The 13,135-nt window shown below is 34.7% G+C and overlaps 1 protein-coding gene across 4 annotated transcripts in view; it reads right to left on the bottom strand.

Annotated features, from left to right (window-relative positions):
• LOC100648107 (hemicentin-1) overlaps nucleotides 1-13,135 on the bottom strand; it is a 425,495-nt gene that overhangs the window by 41,546 nt on the left and 370,814 nt on the right. For 3 of the 4 annotated variants that reach the window (XR_007225675.1, XR_007225674.1, XM_048409977.1), the window contains exons 12-16: nucleotides 12,453-12,809; nucleotides 11,866-12,126; nucleotides 10,389-10,646; nucleotides 7,714-7,731; nucleotides 6,116-6,256 (exon numbers count right to left, since the gene is read on the bottom strand). Coding sequence is in view for 2 of the 4 variants with exons in the window: in XM_048409977.1 (XP_048265934.1) it covers nucleotides 6,116-6,256; nucleotides 7,714-7,731; nucleotides 10,389-10,646; nucleotides 11,866-12,126; nucleotides 12,453-12,809 (1,035 nt within the window). In the remaining 2 variants the exon portion in view is untranslated. Of the gene's footprint in view, nucleotides 1-836; nucleotides 874-6,115; nucleotides 6,257-7,713; nucleotides 7,732-10,388; nucleotides 10,647-11,865; nucleotides 12,127-12,452; nucleotides 12,810-13,135 lie in introns of all 4 variants that reach the window. The other variant, XM_020865413.2, reaches the window with a different exon arrangement.

The raw sequence follows: 13,135 nt of genomic DNA, 5'->3' as shown, positions 1-13,135 counted from the left end.
CTATAGCGAGACATGACTGACACGGTTATAATGGTCAAATATAAAACCAATTGAAATATATACAGAAGTTACAAGATATTTATCGTAAAGACATATGTATATAATAAAAGATCAGTACACAGTACGTATAGTCATTTTAAGCGTGTAATAAATATTACTAAGGATCGCACTGAATATTTAGCGCTTATTAATGTAATGTAATTTACTAATGATTAATGTAAATTAGTTTTTGTAAATATAATGTTTGAAATGAAATATATACTTGCATTGAATATCTCACAATTTTCATAAATATTTAAAGATTAGTTTCCAACGTACTTTACCAACGTAATCATGACAGTCGAGTCTCGTAACAGTACTAATTACAAGCTATGCAAATATAACACACGTAATACATATATTCATAAAATGTGTCTATTGGAATACTTTTGTGAGCTTGTGTATGCGTTGTGTTCGTGCAATGTGCCGAATATTCTCCTGAATTATTAGCGTAGCGTTGCGCGTGCAGCCATTTCATAAAGCGAAAAATACATTTTCTTGCCGGTGGAAAGCGGAAGCGCACGTCCCGGCAATATCGCGGCCCTACCGAGGCGAGCATCAAGCGGCCGGAAATTAGGCTAACCTCTCGAAATAACAGGGATCGCTGCTATGCAACGGAAAGACAGCCAAGCCAGCGATTGCAAAACGCATATAACAACAACGAGAATAAGAAAGAAGAGCGATAAGAAAAGAAAAAGGAAGGAGAGAACAGTGAAGAGATAACGTAAGAGAAATTGGAACGGAAGATAGAAAAGAGAAGCGAGAAGTGTTAGGATGCTCTGCGTTTTCGTACTTACTGTTCACGTTCCTCCAGCTCGACCACCCGATTACTGTCTGTGTTTTGTTTAGCAAGTCCAAATTAAAAAAGTAGAGCAGAAAACGAATCAGTTTTTCTGTGTTAGTGAGATACTACCGAAGAACGAGACCCGTGCTGCGCCAACCGGAAATGATGCTTCGTGAGCGCGACTCTGTTTAATCAGAGACGTTCTTTCCGGTTCGAAGTTTATGACGCCGTGAATTTAATTAACGACGGCTAACTTTCCGAAGAAGAAGATCGCGTTCGAACAGTTCCGAACGCTATTCCATGACCAGAGATTCTTAGCGAATGATATTTTTTTCTTTTTTGGTTGTTGTTCTTTGACCAGTGCAACTTCTAGGACATTTTCATCGGAGAGTTTATCATCCATTTCGTTCGTTGTTGCGTGGCGAATTTTATTTGAGATAGAATAGCGAGATCGAATTAGATTGGCGAACTTTCAAAATTGGGATATTTGTAATTTCGTTGGTCGAGTTAAGAAAAATTTGCTTTAATGAGATTAGTAATTGGATGTTGGAATTTGAGGCTTTTGGTTGTATGCTGCGACTAATAGAAATTATATCCAGGAAATGATTTCTTCGGCGGACAAATGGTACACATTAGCAATGATAGCGAAATGGGTGTACTAATTCATGACGTAATATCGGGATATAATTCCCATTGGACATAGCTTACATTTGAAAGCCTCAAATTGTATCAATTATGCGAATCCGACGAAAGATTAAACTCGCTAAAATAATTCAGGGATTTTATAAAATTCATGGGTTTAAGCAAACGTTAAAGAAAATTTGCAGACGCCATACTCCTATACAATTGTTTTTGCCACTTATTGAATAGTTTTACGGCCGTTTCTCGGAGCAATCTTTCACCATTCTAGGCAAAATAAATTCTTTCGAGTAATTTTTAAACAATGATGTGAAATATTCAGTTTCTCGTCATTAAAAAACTTTTCTTTTAACAATTAGAGTAAAATATAGAAAAGTTATATTATATTTATTAATTGAACTGTTTGTACGAAATTCGACAATTTTTATTTTGTTGGCTTTTCATCAATACGTAAAATCCAATTCGATTGCTTCGTTAAAAGATTAATATCCAATTACAACCAATATTCATTGATAGTCAGTATTTTATCATTTAGCAGCGATTCGTAATAAATAATCCTCTTTCAATCTCACCAAATATGCGATAAAACACAACGAATGTCAAAAATGTTGCACATTTTAAAATAACGCTTTAATGGTGTAATGAAAGAAACGATTCTTCGATTTTCAGCATTTGCATTTCTATTTTGTTTTCTTTCGTCTATAGAAAATATCGATCTGATTTTATAAACAACGACAGCCAATCCCAGTGATCGTGTATCGAATAGAAGATGTATCATTGCATTTTAACGAAATATTATAACGTTGTTTCATCATATAACGATAAATAATTATTATAAGACAATTTGATGTATCGCGATTATCAAAATAAAACTCGCAACGTGCATATTATTCAAAGCATTCTTCTCGCTGACGCATAAAAATTCAGCTGATTAACATCTCCAGTAATTCATTCGTTTTAATCGTCCAGCAAAATGAATATCCTTTTTTTTATCGAAAATATGATAATAAGATCGTAATAAATATGAGACGATGTGATAAATTATTCGTTTCAATATTTTTTATCGATGACATCGTTGACTGAATATATTTTTTGAAAAGCCATATATTTAAGAGAAAAATTTTGCTGTTTCTAAAGACGGTTCGTTCCACGTTACACCTTCGTATTAATTAAATTTCTATACTGTTTCCATATATAAACAATACACATAATTAAGCGCATTTTATGCGTAAGATTGGTTAAAATTAATTTACGTTAAAATTAGTTGCACGAACGAAGAGGATGTAAAAATGTCCATGAAGCAGTTGATGAAACGCAATGTTTCTTCTTTTGTTAGAATGGCGCAACACGAGTTCGTACACTTAATAATTTGTATACATGTATGTACTTGTCTTTGCATCCAAATGGGAAATTCGCATTGTCCATCTACCTTACATGATTACGTAACATAATAGACATGCTTTGTTTTCTGTAACTAGCATGAACTATGCGATAATAACAACGCAAAATAATGTATGCAGTGCATGATTTATGCAGGTCTAGTTGCGGCCATTCAATCGTACGAGCATTAGTTCAAATCATATACCGTACTTAATATTAATTGTACAAGAGAGAAAAGTGAGATCTCATCATTTGGAGCAGCAGATAATATTCGAGTTTATATTACTGTATTGTCATCATATTGGAGAACTTGTTGCACTAAACATCAATTACATATAGAAATATGTATATATATATAATTACGATTGTAATTAGGTAAATCTAATTTATAGAATTTTAATAACAAAATTTCGTACATTTTGTGTAATTGGTGTCTTCTAGAGTTTCTAAAATTCTAGTATTCGTGTAACATTGATCGATTGAATATCTACAACTAGATCGGATGGATAGTAATGTAACTTTATACAGGTGAACAACGTCTCGACGTATCGTAAAAAATACTCTCGACGAGCAAACAGAGTCTTCAATTTCTGGGCCTAGGCCTTACACGACAACGCCACAACTTCAATTATACAAAATACAGAAGCTAAGAGAACAGAGAAAAAGATAATTTTCTGCTCGACCATCATTTTTAGATCGGTCGGCCATCCTTACGTTATCTCCTGTTCTTTGCTTCTTTTCTTTCTTTTATTTTCAAACTCAACTCAAGCAAAACATGCAAACTTAGCACGTAGGATTAACTTTGTCAACTCCTGAGAGAAAATTCATACCGTGAAAAAAAGTCGTTGAGTGGCTTCGAAACAATGAAAACACAAGCATCGCGTTTTTAGCGTTCGAGCGTTGCCGATTCCCGATATATCGTGTACATCGTTGTGTCACGAACGCGATGCGTCGATCGTTATGAGCCTCCGTTACTCTCTTTCCATTTTACTCTGGTTAGATTGAACAACGTTGTAAACAGTACGAGTAAAGCGAGCGAATGGATATCAGCGAAACGAGATCTCGTTGCACAAAGAGTAACGTATGGTCTGTTATGCGTACAGTGATTCACGCAAGTATGAGCATGGATTAGCTTTTCTTCTGAAATACGTGGAAATTCGCGAAAAGCGCCGTTAATTACTTTTCCTTGTAAAACGTGACTTTTTAATATAAAGTTTAAACGCATCATAAGCAACGATTAAAAATTGCTACGATATTGACTTCGGTTTCTAAGACAGTCGCGTAGAATCTTCGTTCTGAATAATTTGTTATTTAATAATAAAATCATGAAACAATTCGCACATTCGAGGATACAACGAAAATATATGATATAGTAGCCGACTGCAAAATTGTCGACGAATGTCTGTTTTCGACGATATTTCGACGATATTAAACGAGAGTCATTTTCTACGAAACTGGACGTGTTTGAGGACCATAACGGATTCGCGGGTTTTAACATTGCGTGCCGTATCTAGCGTTTTTGTACTCGACACGGCGTCGGATCTAGCGTTTTTGCTCTCAATTCCGGCCCGCAGCGAACCCCGTCTCGCTTACTGCTCGTTTCGCCGGCGTTCGGCAACTTTCATGTCGTCACTCGCTCGACAGCCTTCCCATCGTTAACAACACCGAGATCGTAATCGCGCAAGCTGTAAACTACCGAAAAACGTCTTGTAAGCGCATAGTCGGCACAAGCTTTCCCGTTAATCGTGATTCTAGTTGGATTATCAAGATTTCGCGACACGATTCAAATGCATACAGAGTCATACAATGAGTTAATACTATTAAATTAAAAAAGAAAGATATCTACAAGAATTCAAAGTCAAAATCCACGAGGATGTCACACCATCAACGAGTTGACCGAAATTTTTGACGCATCTTTTTTCGCGAGAAACGGCCCTTACTTTTGGCTTCGGTTACCTCAAAAGCCCGCAGAAGGTGTCATTCTAACCGAATACTTTGCAGTCTGGATACTATACTAAAGCCAACGACACAAAGGACCTTTTATTATCTACTTGTTATTTAGAGAAATATACGTGTGTAACGTTCTGATGCGAATTACGACCGTGTTACGGTAATTTTTTATATTTTCACATCACGAGACTATAAGCAGCAATAATCGATTGTATTTAAACGTTGACCGGAGAGGCTGCGTTTTATAAAAGAAATTGAATGCTTCTAATTGCAGATTTACACAGAATGTAACAGGAAAATTTAATCACTGTGTCAATGATTCTAGTGATCACTGTATGCATACAGAGAACCGAATCGTGTTGGAACAAAATTACCGCAACCTGTTATTATCGTTTCCTGCTTTTCTTCCTTTTCTCCTGTTTTTCTTTTTTCCTTTTTATCCCTATCCCGATAATAACTGTTCTAGAGACGTATGAATTGCACCCCTCGCGAGATGCCACGACGACAAATATGCATTACGTGCTCGCAGTTTTTCAATCCTGACAATGGAACAACGCTACCATGCCAGCGTTAATTACCAACGATTCGATGGTCATTATGAAATTGCATTGTTACCAGTAGCTTCGTAAATTCCCAGCGACGACGTGTACGACTAATTTCGTCGGAACGTGTAACGGATAGGTTGTAAAATTGATCCGATAAGTTTGAATTTCGCGAATTATGTATATTATGCAAATTTCTGATGTTTTAGTAAATTTCGTTTATTATGGAAATTCTGTGGGAACAACGGTACGATATTTGTCTCAAAACATTGTCGCTGATGCAACTGCCAGATGATTTAAATAATGCTTATTTGTCGTAGAACAATCTGCAATGTAAATCATGTCATCATGTTTCAGGTGTGTGCTTGTGTTTATGTGTGCGTGCGTGTTCGTGTGTGTGAAGTGTTCGCCTATCGTGATGATCGTTTGATTTTGAAATGGATTTCTTCGAGATTTTATCGTTCAAATTTTAGGATAACTTTCAACGATTAATTTTATCCTGATATTATCACAAAGAATAACTAAATTAAAAGACTTGAACATTTATCAACTTTAGTTATTAAATATTAATTAAGGAATCTTGGTTCGACTAATTGCAAGTATCGTAAATTTCTTTCAACAGCTATATTAGTTTTGTATGACGTATTTCCAATTTTTGAACGAGTTTTGTAACATCGTTAGAATCTCGAAGAAAGTCCATTCGATGTCCTACGTCATGCGAATCGTTGTGAACAACAAATCACAATGACAATCACATGGTTAGAAAGAAAGGGCAACTTACATTTCATCTGATTTCGTTTGCGTCGGCAAACGATGAAGATCACCACGCAAATGATGATTATCACAAGTATAAGAACAACTGCGGCAACGATGACTATCAGAAGAAGATTTCCTTCCAGTTGATGCCACCACGGTATATGACCTGAAAATGCGGAAATTAATATTTCATAGCTCGTGGTCATTCTTGAAATACTTAGAAAACAAAGTAAGAAACTTTTTTAGAACTTTTGACAAAAGCTTTCCTTCCAGAAAACATTGAGATTTTTAAATGGCAGTAGAAAGGATCTAGTAGCATCTACTATAACGATTCTTCAAATGAAAAGATTCATATCGAAGGTTATAAATATTTGGAAGATCAATTTTAGAAACTCTGTGATTGATAATACTAAGAATATCCATCAGAAGTTGAAAGTCTTTTAAAGATTATTATTAAAAAAAATAAAAAGAAGATAATTTTCAGAAATTTTATCAAAATTTTAAATATCAACATTTCTAAAGATTTTCATATTTTCAGCTTCCTTAAAACTCGATGGATCAACGATTTTTCTGCAGATCTTTTAAAAATTTTTCTGTGGAAATACGAGCAACGAGATTTCACGGTAGGCACCGCCTCCTGATTACGAAATAAAACAGTCGGCAGAACGGTTGCAATTCAAATTTCGGCGACAGCTGTGAAATATTATAAATACAGAAAGTAAGACGACCCGTCTCAAGGGAAGCTTTTCATATTTCTGCTTATATTTAATCCATTCCCTTGCTCTATAATATTTTACCAGAAGCTACCTTTATTACGAGAGTTTATGTGCTTATATAGGGTGCTTCATTTTAATCAAATAAACCCGATGAAATATTTTTAGGGCTAAGCAACGCATAAAATTTCTTTTTCTACTTTGAGGAGAAAACAACATAATCGCGATCGTTTTTTATTCAGTTGATTATTTTCAAATTACATTTAATCTCTTTTTAAGTTTCTCGACCTCTATCGTAACAAAAATTGCGTTTAAAATTGTACTCCACGCGAAGAAATTGTCTCGTTAATAAATTAAGGAACAATATCGTTTTACAGGACAGGATTATATAGTTAATCAAACCGTTGAATAGAGAATGAGATTAACACAGTAATTTCTAAAATCTTTTCACTAATTTAGGACAAAATTATTCCTTGTATCGTTTCGTCAATTTGAATTATTTTAGCTTTTCATTACTTGAAACTATGTTACAGTTATGACAAATATACATGTAGGAATGGAATATAATCGCGGCGAACGTGTAAAGCATCTTCGATGAGCCCATACCGACTGTGTGTGTGTGTGTGTGTGTGTGTGTGTGTGTGTGTGTGTGTGTGTGTGTGTGTACGTGTGTGGTGAACGAACGGAAATGCTCAAAAAGAACAAACGCGTTGAGAATATTTCTTGCTGTTTTGTTACATTATTTCGAAATTCTTTTCTACTCGTCTCTTTCTCGAGATCATTCCTACATACATATCTTGCGACAATATAACAGTAAAATTATATAAAAAATAAATTTGCATCAATACAGTCCAATATTTAATATTTTGAAACGTAATATATTTAATACAACAATTATGGTAGAACTTACTTCGATGTCCATGGTGAGCTAAGAAGAAACGAGAATGTACAATATTTCTTATTTATTTACTAATCATTCGTTGAAGGAAATATTATTAAATATTACCATAACTAAACATCGATATTGCGCAGAATATATGTATAGTTTTAATACTATTCATGGTTTTAAGTCAACGATAGGTAATTTAGATCTTTGAGCTATTTTCTGTTAAGGGAGCCACATGTCCCTCTTCGATATGCTAAATTACGAGCTACAACGAAGCTATTTCTATGAAAATTTTAATAACTATTCCGAAAAATGTTTATCGTAGATTTATTTAATCGCTTGGATATTCATATCCTCCAGGGTAATGTTGCATTTTCCTTCGAAGGAATGATAACAGTTTAAAAGTCGAAGAGTAAATGTCCCACTGGAAGAATTCCGAATTATTTTTACTACAAATACGAAGATTCCTATAAATACTATTTGCATTGATTAAAATATTAATTAGGAGAGAAATCGTTATATACTTTGCATTATATTTACCATGTTGTTTTTCCTAATCTGAGAACAGAAACATAATGTAAGGATCGAAATAAAGAAGGATTGGATTAAAACGAAACAGAAATTACGATAAACAAGATTTCTAATTTCTTGATTTATTTAATGAATTTCTGAACTTACTCATAATTTATTTTAATCACATAACAATTACTTTAACCGATTATTCCCAAGTTATGCTACGTTAACATTTGAAAGAATTGAAATCAATTAACTTGAAATTCATCTATCTTTATTAACATTTAATTTCATAATTGCAGAAATATCTTGTTATGTAATGACCCTGTTAGATAGATCAATCTCGATTTACTTAGTTGGAAAGTTCGAATTCGAGAGGCGACATAAATGAGTTCGTATCACGGAAAATGCTCGTTTAAATCTAACCGCGCTTTCTCGAATCTCCATCGTTTGTTGCTAAAAAATCATTGAAGATTCGTGTCTACGATAATAAAATTAACATAATATTTAATAAAAGTATAATTTCCGTTTTTAATCGCGATCCTCGTCCAATTTTGTTTTTACATACCATCTACATATTGTTAACAACATATTTTCTCTGTTGAAAAGAAACGCTACGGATTTCAGGTACGCCAACCACGCGAAAAATAATTACCATCGTTTTGACGTTTTTAAATAAACGCGAAAACTATATGAGGAATGCAAATTAAAAGAACAAATCCGATTTAACTTGGAATAAATCAAACTTTTGAATTTACCAAGTATTCAAGGGGAATCTAATTCAGAATCTAATTTACGAACTTTCATTCGAATGCTCGTGTTGGAACCCCAGACATGGAAAAATGTGTCTCGCCCCGGGTTCGTTAAATCTTGCTGGTGGATCACGAGGTATAGCCAGAAATAAAAATATGCTTAATTGCAAGTACTTTGACCGCACAAATAGCTTCGTTCAAAATTGTTCTACGTGAAAAGCGGCAGTTTACCTGGAATTTATTTAACTCTTAATGGAATTCACCTCGGACTGAAATTTCACACTATGTAAATTTTGTTTCAACGTTACTGACCCGTAAGATATTTCTTGCAACTATTGTAAAAGAATAATTTCGTCTAATTTCGAATTGCTTCCTTTTTATCGGCTATGATCCATTCGTTTCTTCGCTTCGGCGTAATATTAATATAAGGTTCTGCACAAAAGATCCGAGCAAACATGCAAAGCATCTCTTTATGAATATTTAGTGACACTGACAAGAAAGTAATTTCGTTTTTGTAACTTTCCAATGTACGTGTACCTTTAGAATATGAAAACGCTAGAAACTGATCAAAGGATCGCTGAAAATGCATCTATGTCAAATAACTTTTTCGATCGAAAATTTGATTCGTATAAACCTTAAATATAATTTAGTAAAAAATGTCATTATCCTTAAATAATTTATGAGAAATATGAAAGAAATTTATGAGAAAATTAAGTATAACATTGATGGTGAAGATTAGAAATCAAGAACAATACAAGTTTTATATCGTAACACATTTAAGGTAAATAAATGAAGTACTTGCTGGTATTCTGCTGTATTTCTAAGTGGTCAAGAGACGTTTCTAGACTTTCTTAATCTCTCACGCTTTCAGATCCTCGGTCTCGGGAATTTTTCTTTACACGTGAATTACAACCACACAATATAATGTAAGAGCCACGATGGGAATGTTGATATCGCGAGAGGAAAAATAACTCTGGCAAAGGAATCCGTTCTCTGTAAAAATTCGCAGCAGTTTCGGCTGGAATCTCGTTCCTAATTAAATTGCCAAGTTTTGAAAACCGCGCATCATCATCGTCTACCAGATCTTCGTCATTAAAACTCTGTTATTTCAATTAAACGTGACCATTAAAAACTGTTCGTAAGTAATTGAGGCGCAAAAAAAAAAAAAAAAAAAAGAAAAAATAGGTATAAAAATTATTTTAAAAATTTATATTTAAAATATCAATATCAATAATAAATGAATATAATATCAAACAATATCATAAATATATCTGAGCTATGGCTGCATTCACCACATTAAACATAACGTATTTAATTTATCCACAAGTTAGATTTCATTTTCTTTAATACCTAGCACTTTTATTTCTATAATTTTACTAGTTTATAGAAACACAAGTAATCATGAAGTACAACAGGAAGCAAATCAGAACGTACCTGGTACATCGCGGTCGCAAGGATTGGAATGGCCGATAGAGTTGTTAGCAACGCAAACGTACGTCCGGAAATTGGTTACCGACGTATCGAGGCGGATGTAGCTTTTCCCATTGCGCATCTCGGCGTTCTGCTCTAGCGTGTCATTGTCACTCTTCAATGACCAAACGAAATCAGTCTCCTTCGGATTGGCCGTCGCTGAGCACACGACGTAATCCTCCCCGTCTATTCGTTCCCTTTCCACGTGACATTCTGGCTTAACTACAAAGGAAGAAAGCCGCATTAACTTACATTGGTTTTGCACGAATACATCTGTGTCACTTGGACACGCGTCTTACTTGCTCCTTAAATCATTGTCTTGCGCTGCTTTGTTGAGATAGAACATATAGAGCATGATAATGATGTAATAGCTACATCTATCAGAGACCGCTAGAACGGCTAATTTATAATTCTTCATAGAAATATGATAAATTTATTATCGTGATTTTAAGAATTAAAAGATAGAATTATCAGAGAATATGTGGTACGTTGTGGTTCTGATGTCAGTGAAATTTTTTGGTTTCGATGCTTCTTTTCGTATCTTGGAAGAAAGCATGAATTTTTTAACCTCAAGTAATAGCGAGTTACAGCATTTGGTTACTTTCGGAAATATTTGAGATTGGAAATATAAGGCAAGAGGTATGAAACGTAGGAGAAACTGGAAATCGACGAAGGGATGAAACGTGCAATTGCGTGAAATATTTCAAGAACGATTCATCACGTTCTCGCCGTTGATCGAAATTACGTTCCTCAAACCAAACGAATTTCGGCCGAATTCCTATCGTTCTTCGGTTTATCGAACGTGATACAGTCTTAAACAATTTAATCGATCTTTGTAACGCGAACGTGAGCAGTTTATTTGCTCTGATATTCCAAAACAGGTTTCTTATTATACGTAACGTAATCAAAAGTATTCAGGGAAACATTTGTATTCACGATAATGGCAAAAGTACTATTTTACTATTATTTTGCAAATATAATTCTTTTCTTAAATTAATTTAAGTAATTAATTTATCCTCCTCCATGTATTTTTCATTTTTCGTTATAAATTTAAGGAAGACACTAGTAAGAAGTATTCGTAAAATATGATCGATTATTTTCTCGGATCGTTTACTCCAATTCTATGAAACACTTTGGCATTTTATTTTTAACAAGGCATTTTCTGCTTACGCATTTAAATTTCATTTCTACGTTTCTTCTACCTTAACGAACACCGGTATCTTTATCTTCTTAACGCGAACGGAAAATATTAAAAAGAGAAGAGAAAAATGAAAAAGAAAAATAGTCGAAGAAACAGAGAGAGAAAGAGAAATCGTTCTTTTAGTTCCTGCCATTTCTTTCTTGAAGAATACTCTGCCATGAGAACATAAATCTTTCTCAATATTTGAACGTCACTCGAGATGACTGAGGAACTTGCACGTCGGGATGTTTCTTTACTTACATTGAACATTCATGACCATGGAAATGTTCCGGCTTCCGTGGCGATTCGATGCCTCGCAGTAGTACGTCCCGTTGCTGCGTCTAGGCACCGCCACTTTCAGATCGAGGACACGGCCTTCGATGATAGTGTCTGTGGAACCTTCCCGAAACCAACGAAACGTTGGCTCCGGTTGTGCTCTCGCGTTGCAGCTCACCGTTTCCGGTATCGTATCGACCGTCACGTTTATTATCTTCTTTGATATCGTCATATTTTCTGGCGGAACTGTTGCGAAGAAAAAGACGCGTATAAACTTTACGCTGTGTAAACTGTATTTGTGCATACTGTTCGAATGCAAACACGAATACAGCATTATATCAGTCCACCGAGGGACATCGTAGCGAAATAATGCATTAAAAAATATAAATGACAAATATAAAATATAATATATTAAATAATATCCTATAATTGTAATTATTTATAATATTTAAACTTTATATCGCGTGATATTAAAAAAATGAATAGTCTATAAATATCGAAAAGTATGCGAGGATAACATTTTCAGTATTCGAGGAGTTAAGTTAACTTCACCGAAAATCAAATAAACTCACATTCCACATGGAAGTGCGTGCTACTTTTCACTCCAGCACCGATACTGTTGCTGCTACTCTCGCAGGTGAATCTGACGTTGTCTTCGACGCGATCGAGTTGGCCACTCGGCCAGGCAGTTAGATTCCACACCAGGGTCGATTGAATGCTTTCGAAGTCATTCGTTCGCGGATCAGGCGGATGATAAACGTTCGACAGGTAGTATCGGTTCGTTTTCGAGAAATCCATCGGCATGCCGTCCTTTAGCCAGGAAATATTGCACATGGGAGCGCACTCTACCCAGCACATGATACTAACGTTCGGCGAATTGTACACGTAGCCGTGATAAGGGAGCAGCTTCTTGATAAACGTTGGCTCCGCTATTGACAATCAAAGAACAAGTTGAACTGACCCTCGAAACGGAACGGGCATTGTTACGAATCGAGAATGAGATACGATATCGTCGCGTTACGATAAGCTCGAATCGACGCGGAATATTTTCTAAACTTTATTATACGATACGATTTTGCAGCTTAACGATACGATTTAAGGTAGTTTTAATTCAAACAGATTGACGTGCGAATCAATTCGTTATCGTAGATAATTGAATCTTAGAGAAAGTGTAAAATAAAATTTTACAAATATACTTAAATAAATCTTGTAACTGTATAGCATGATAGCAACGAAACTTTTTAACAATTTTTAA

The sequence above is a fragment of the Bombus terrestris genome, chromosome 11 (genome assembly GCF_910591885.1).
Source record: "Bombus terrestris chromosome 11, iyBomTerr1.2, whole genome shotgun sequence".
Taxonomy (NCBI): Eukaryota; Metazoa; Arthropoda; class Insecta; order Hymenoptera; family Apidae; genus Bombus; species Bombus terrestris.
The sequence above is the reverse complement of the archived record's forward strand: the minus strand, read 5'-3'. Positions and strand labels throughout refer to the sequence as shown.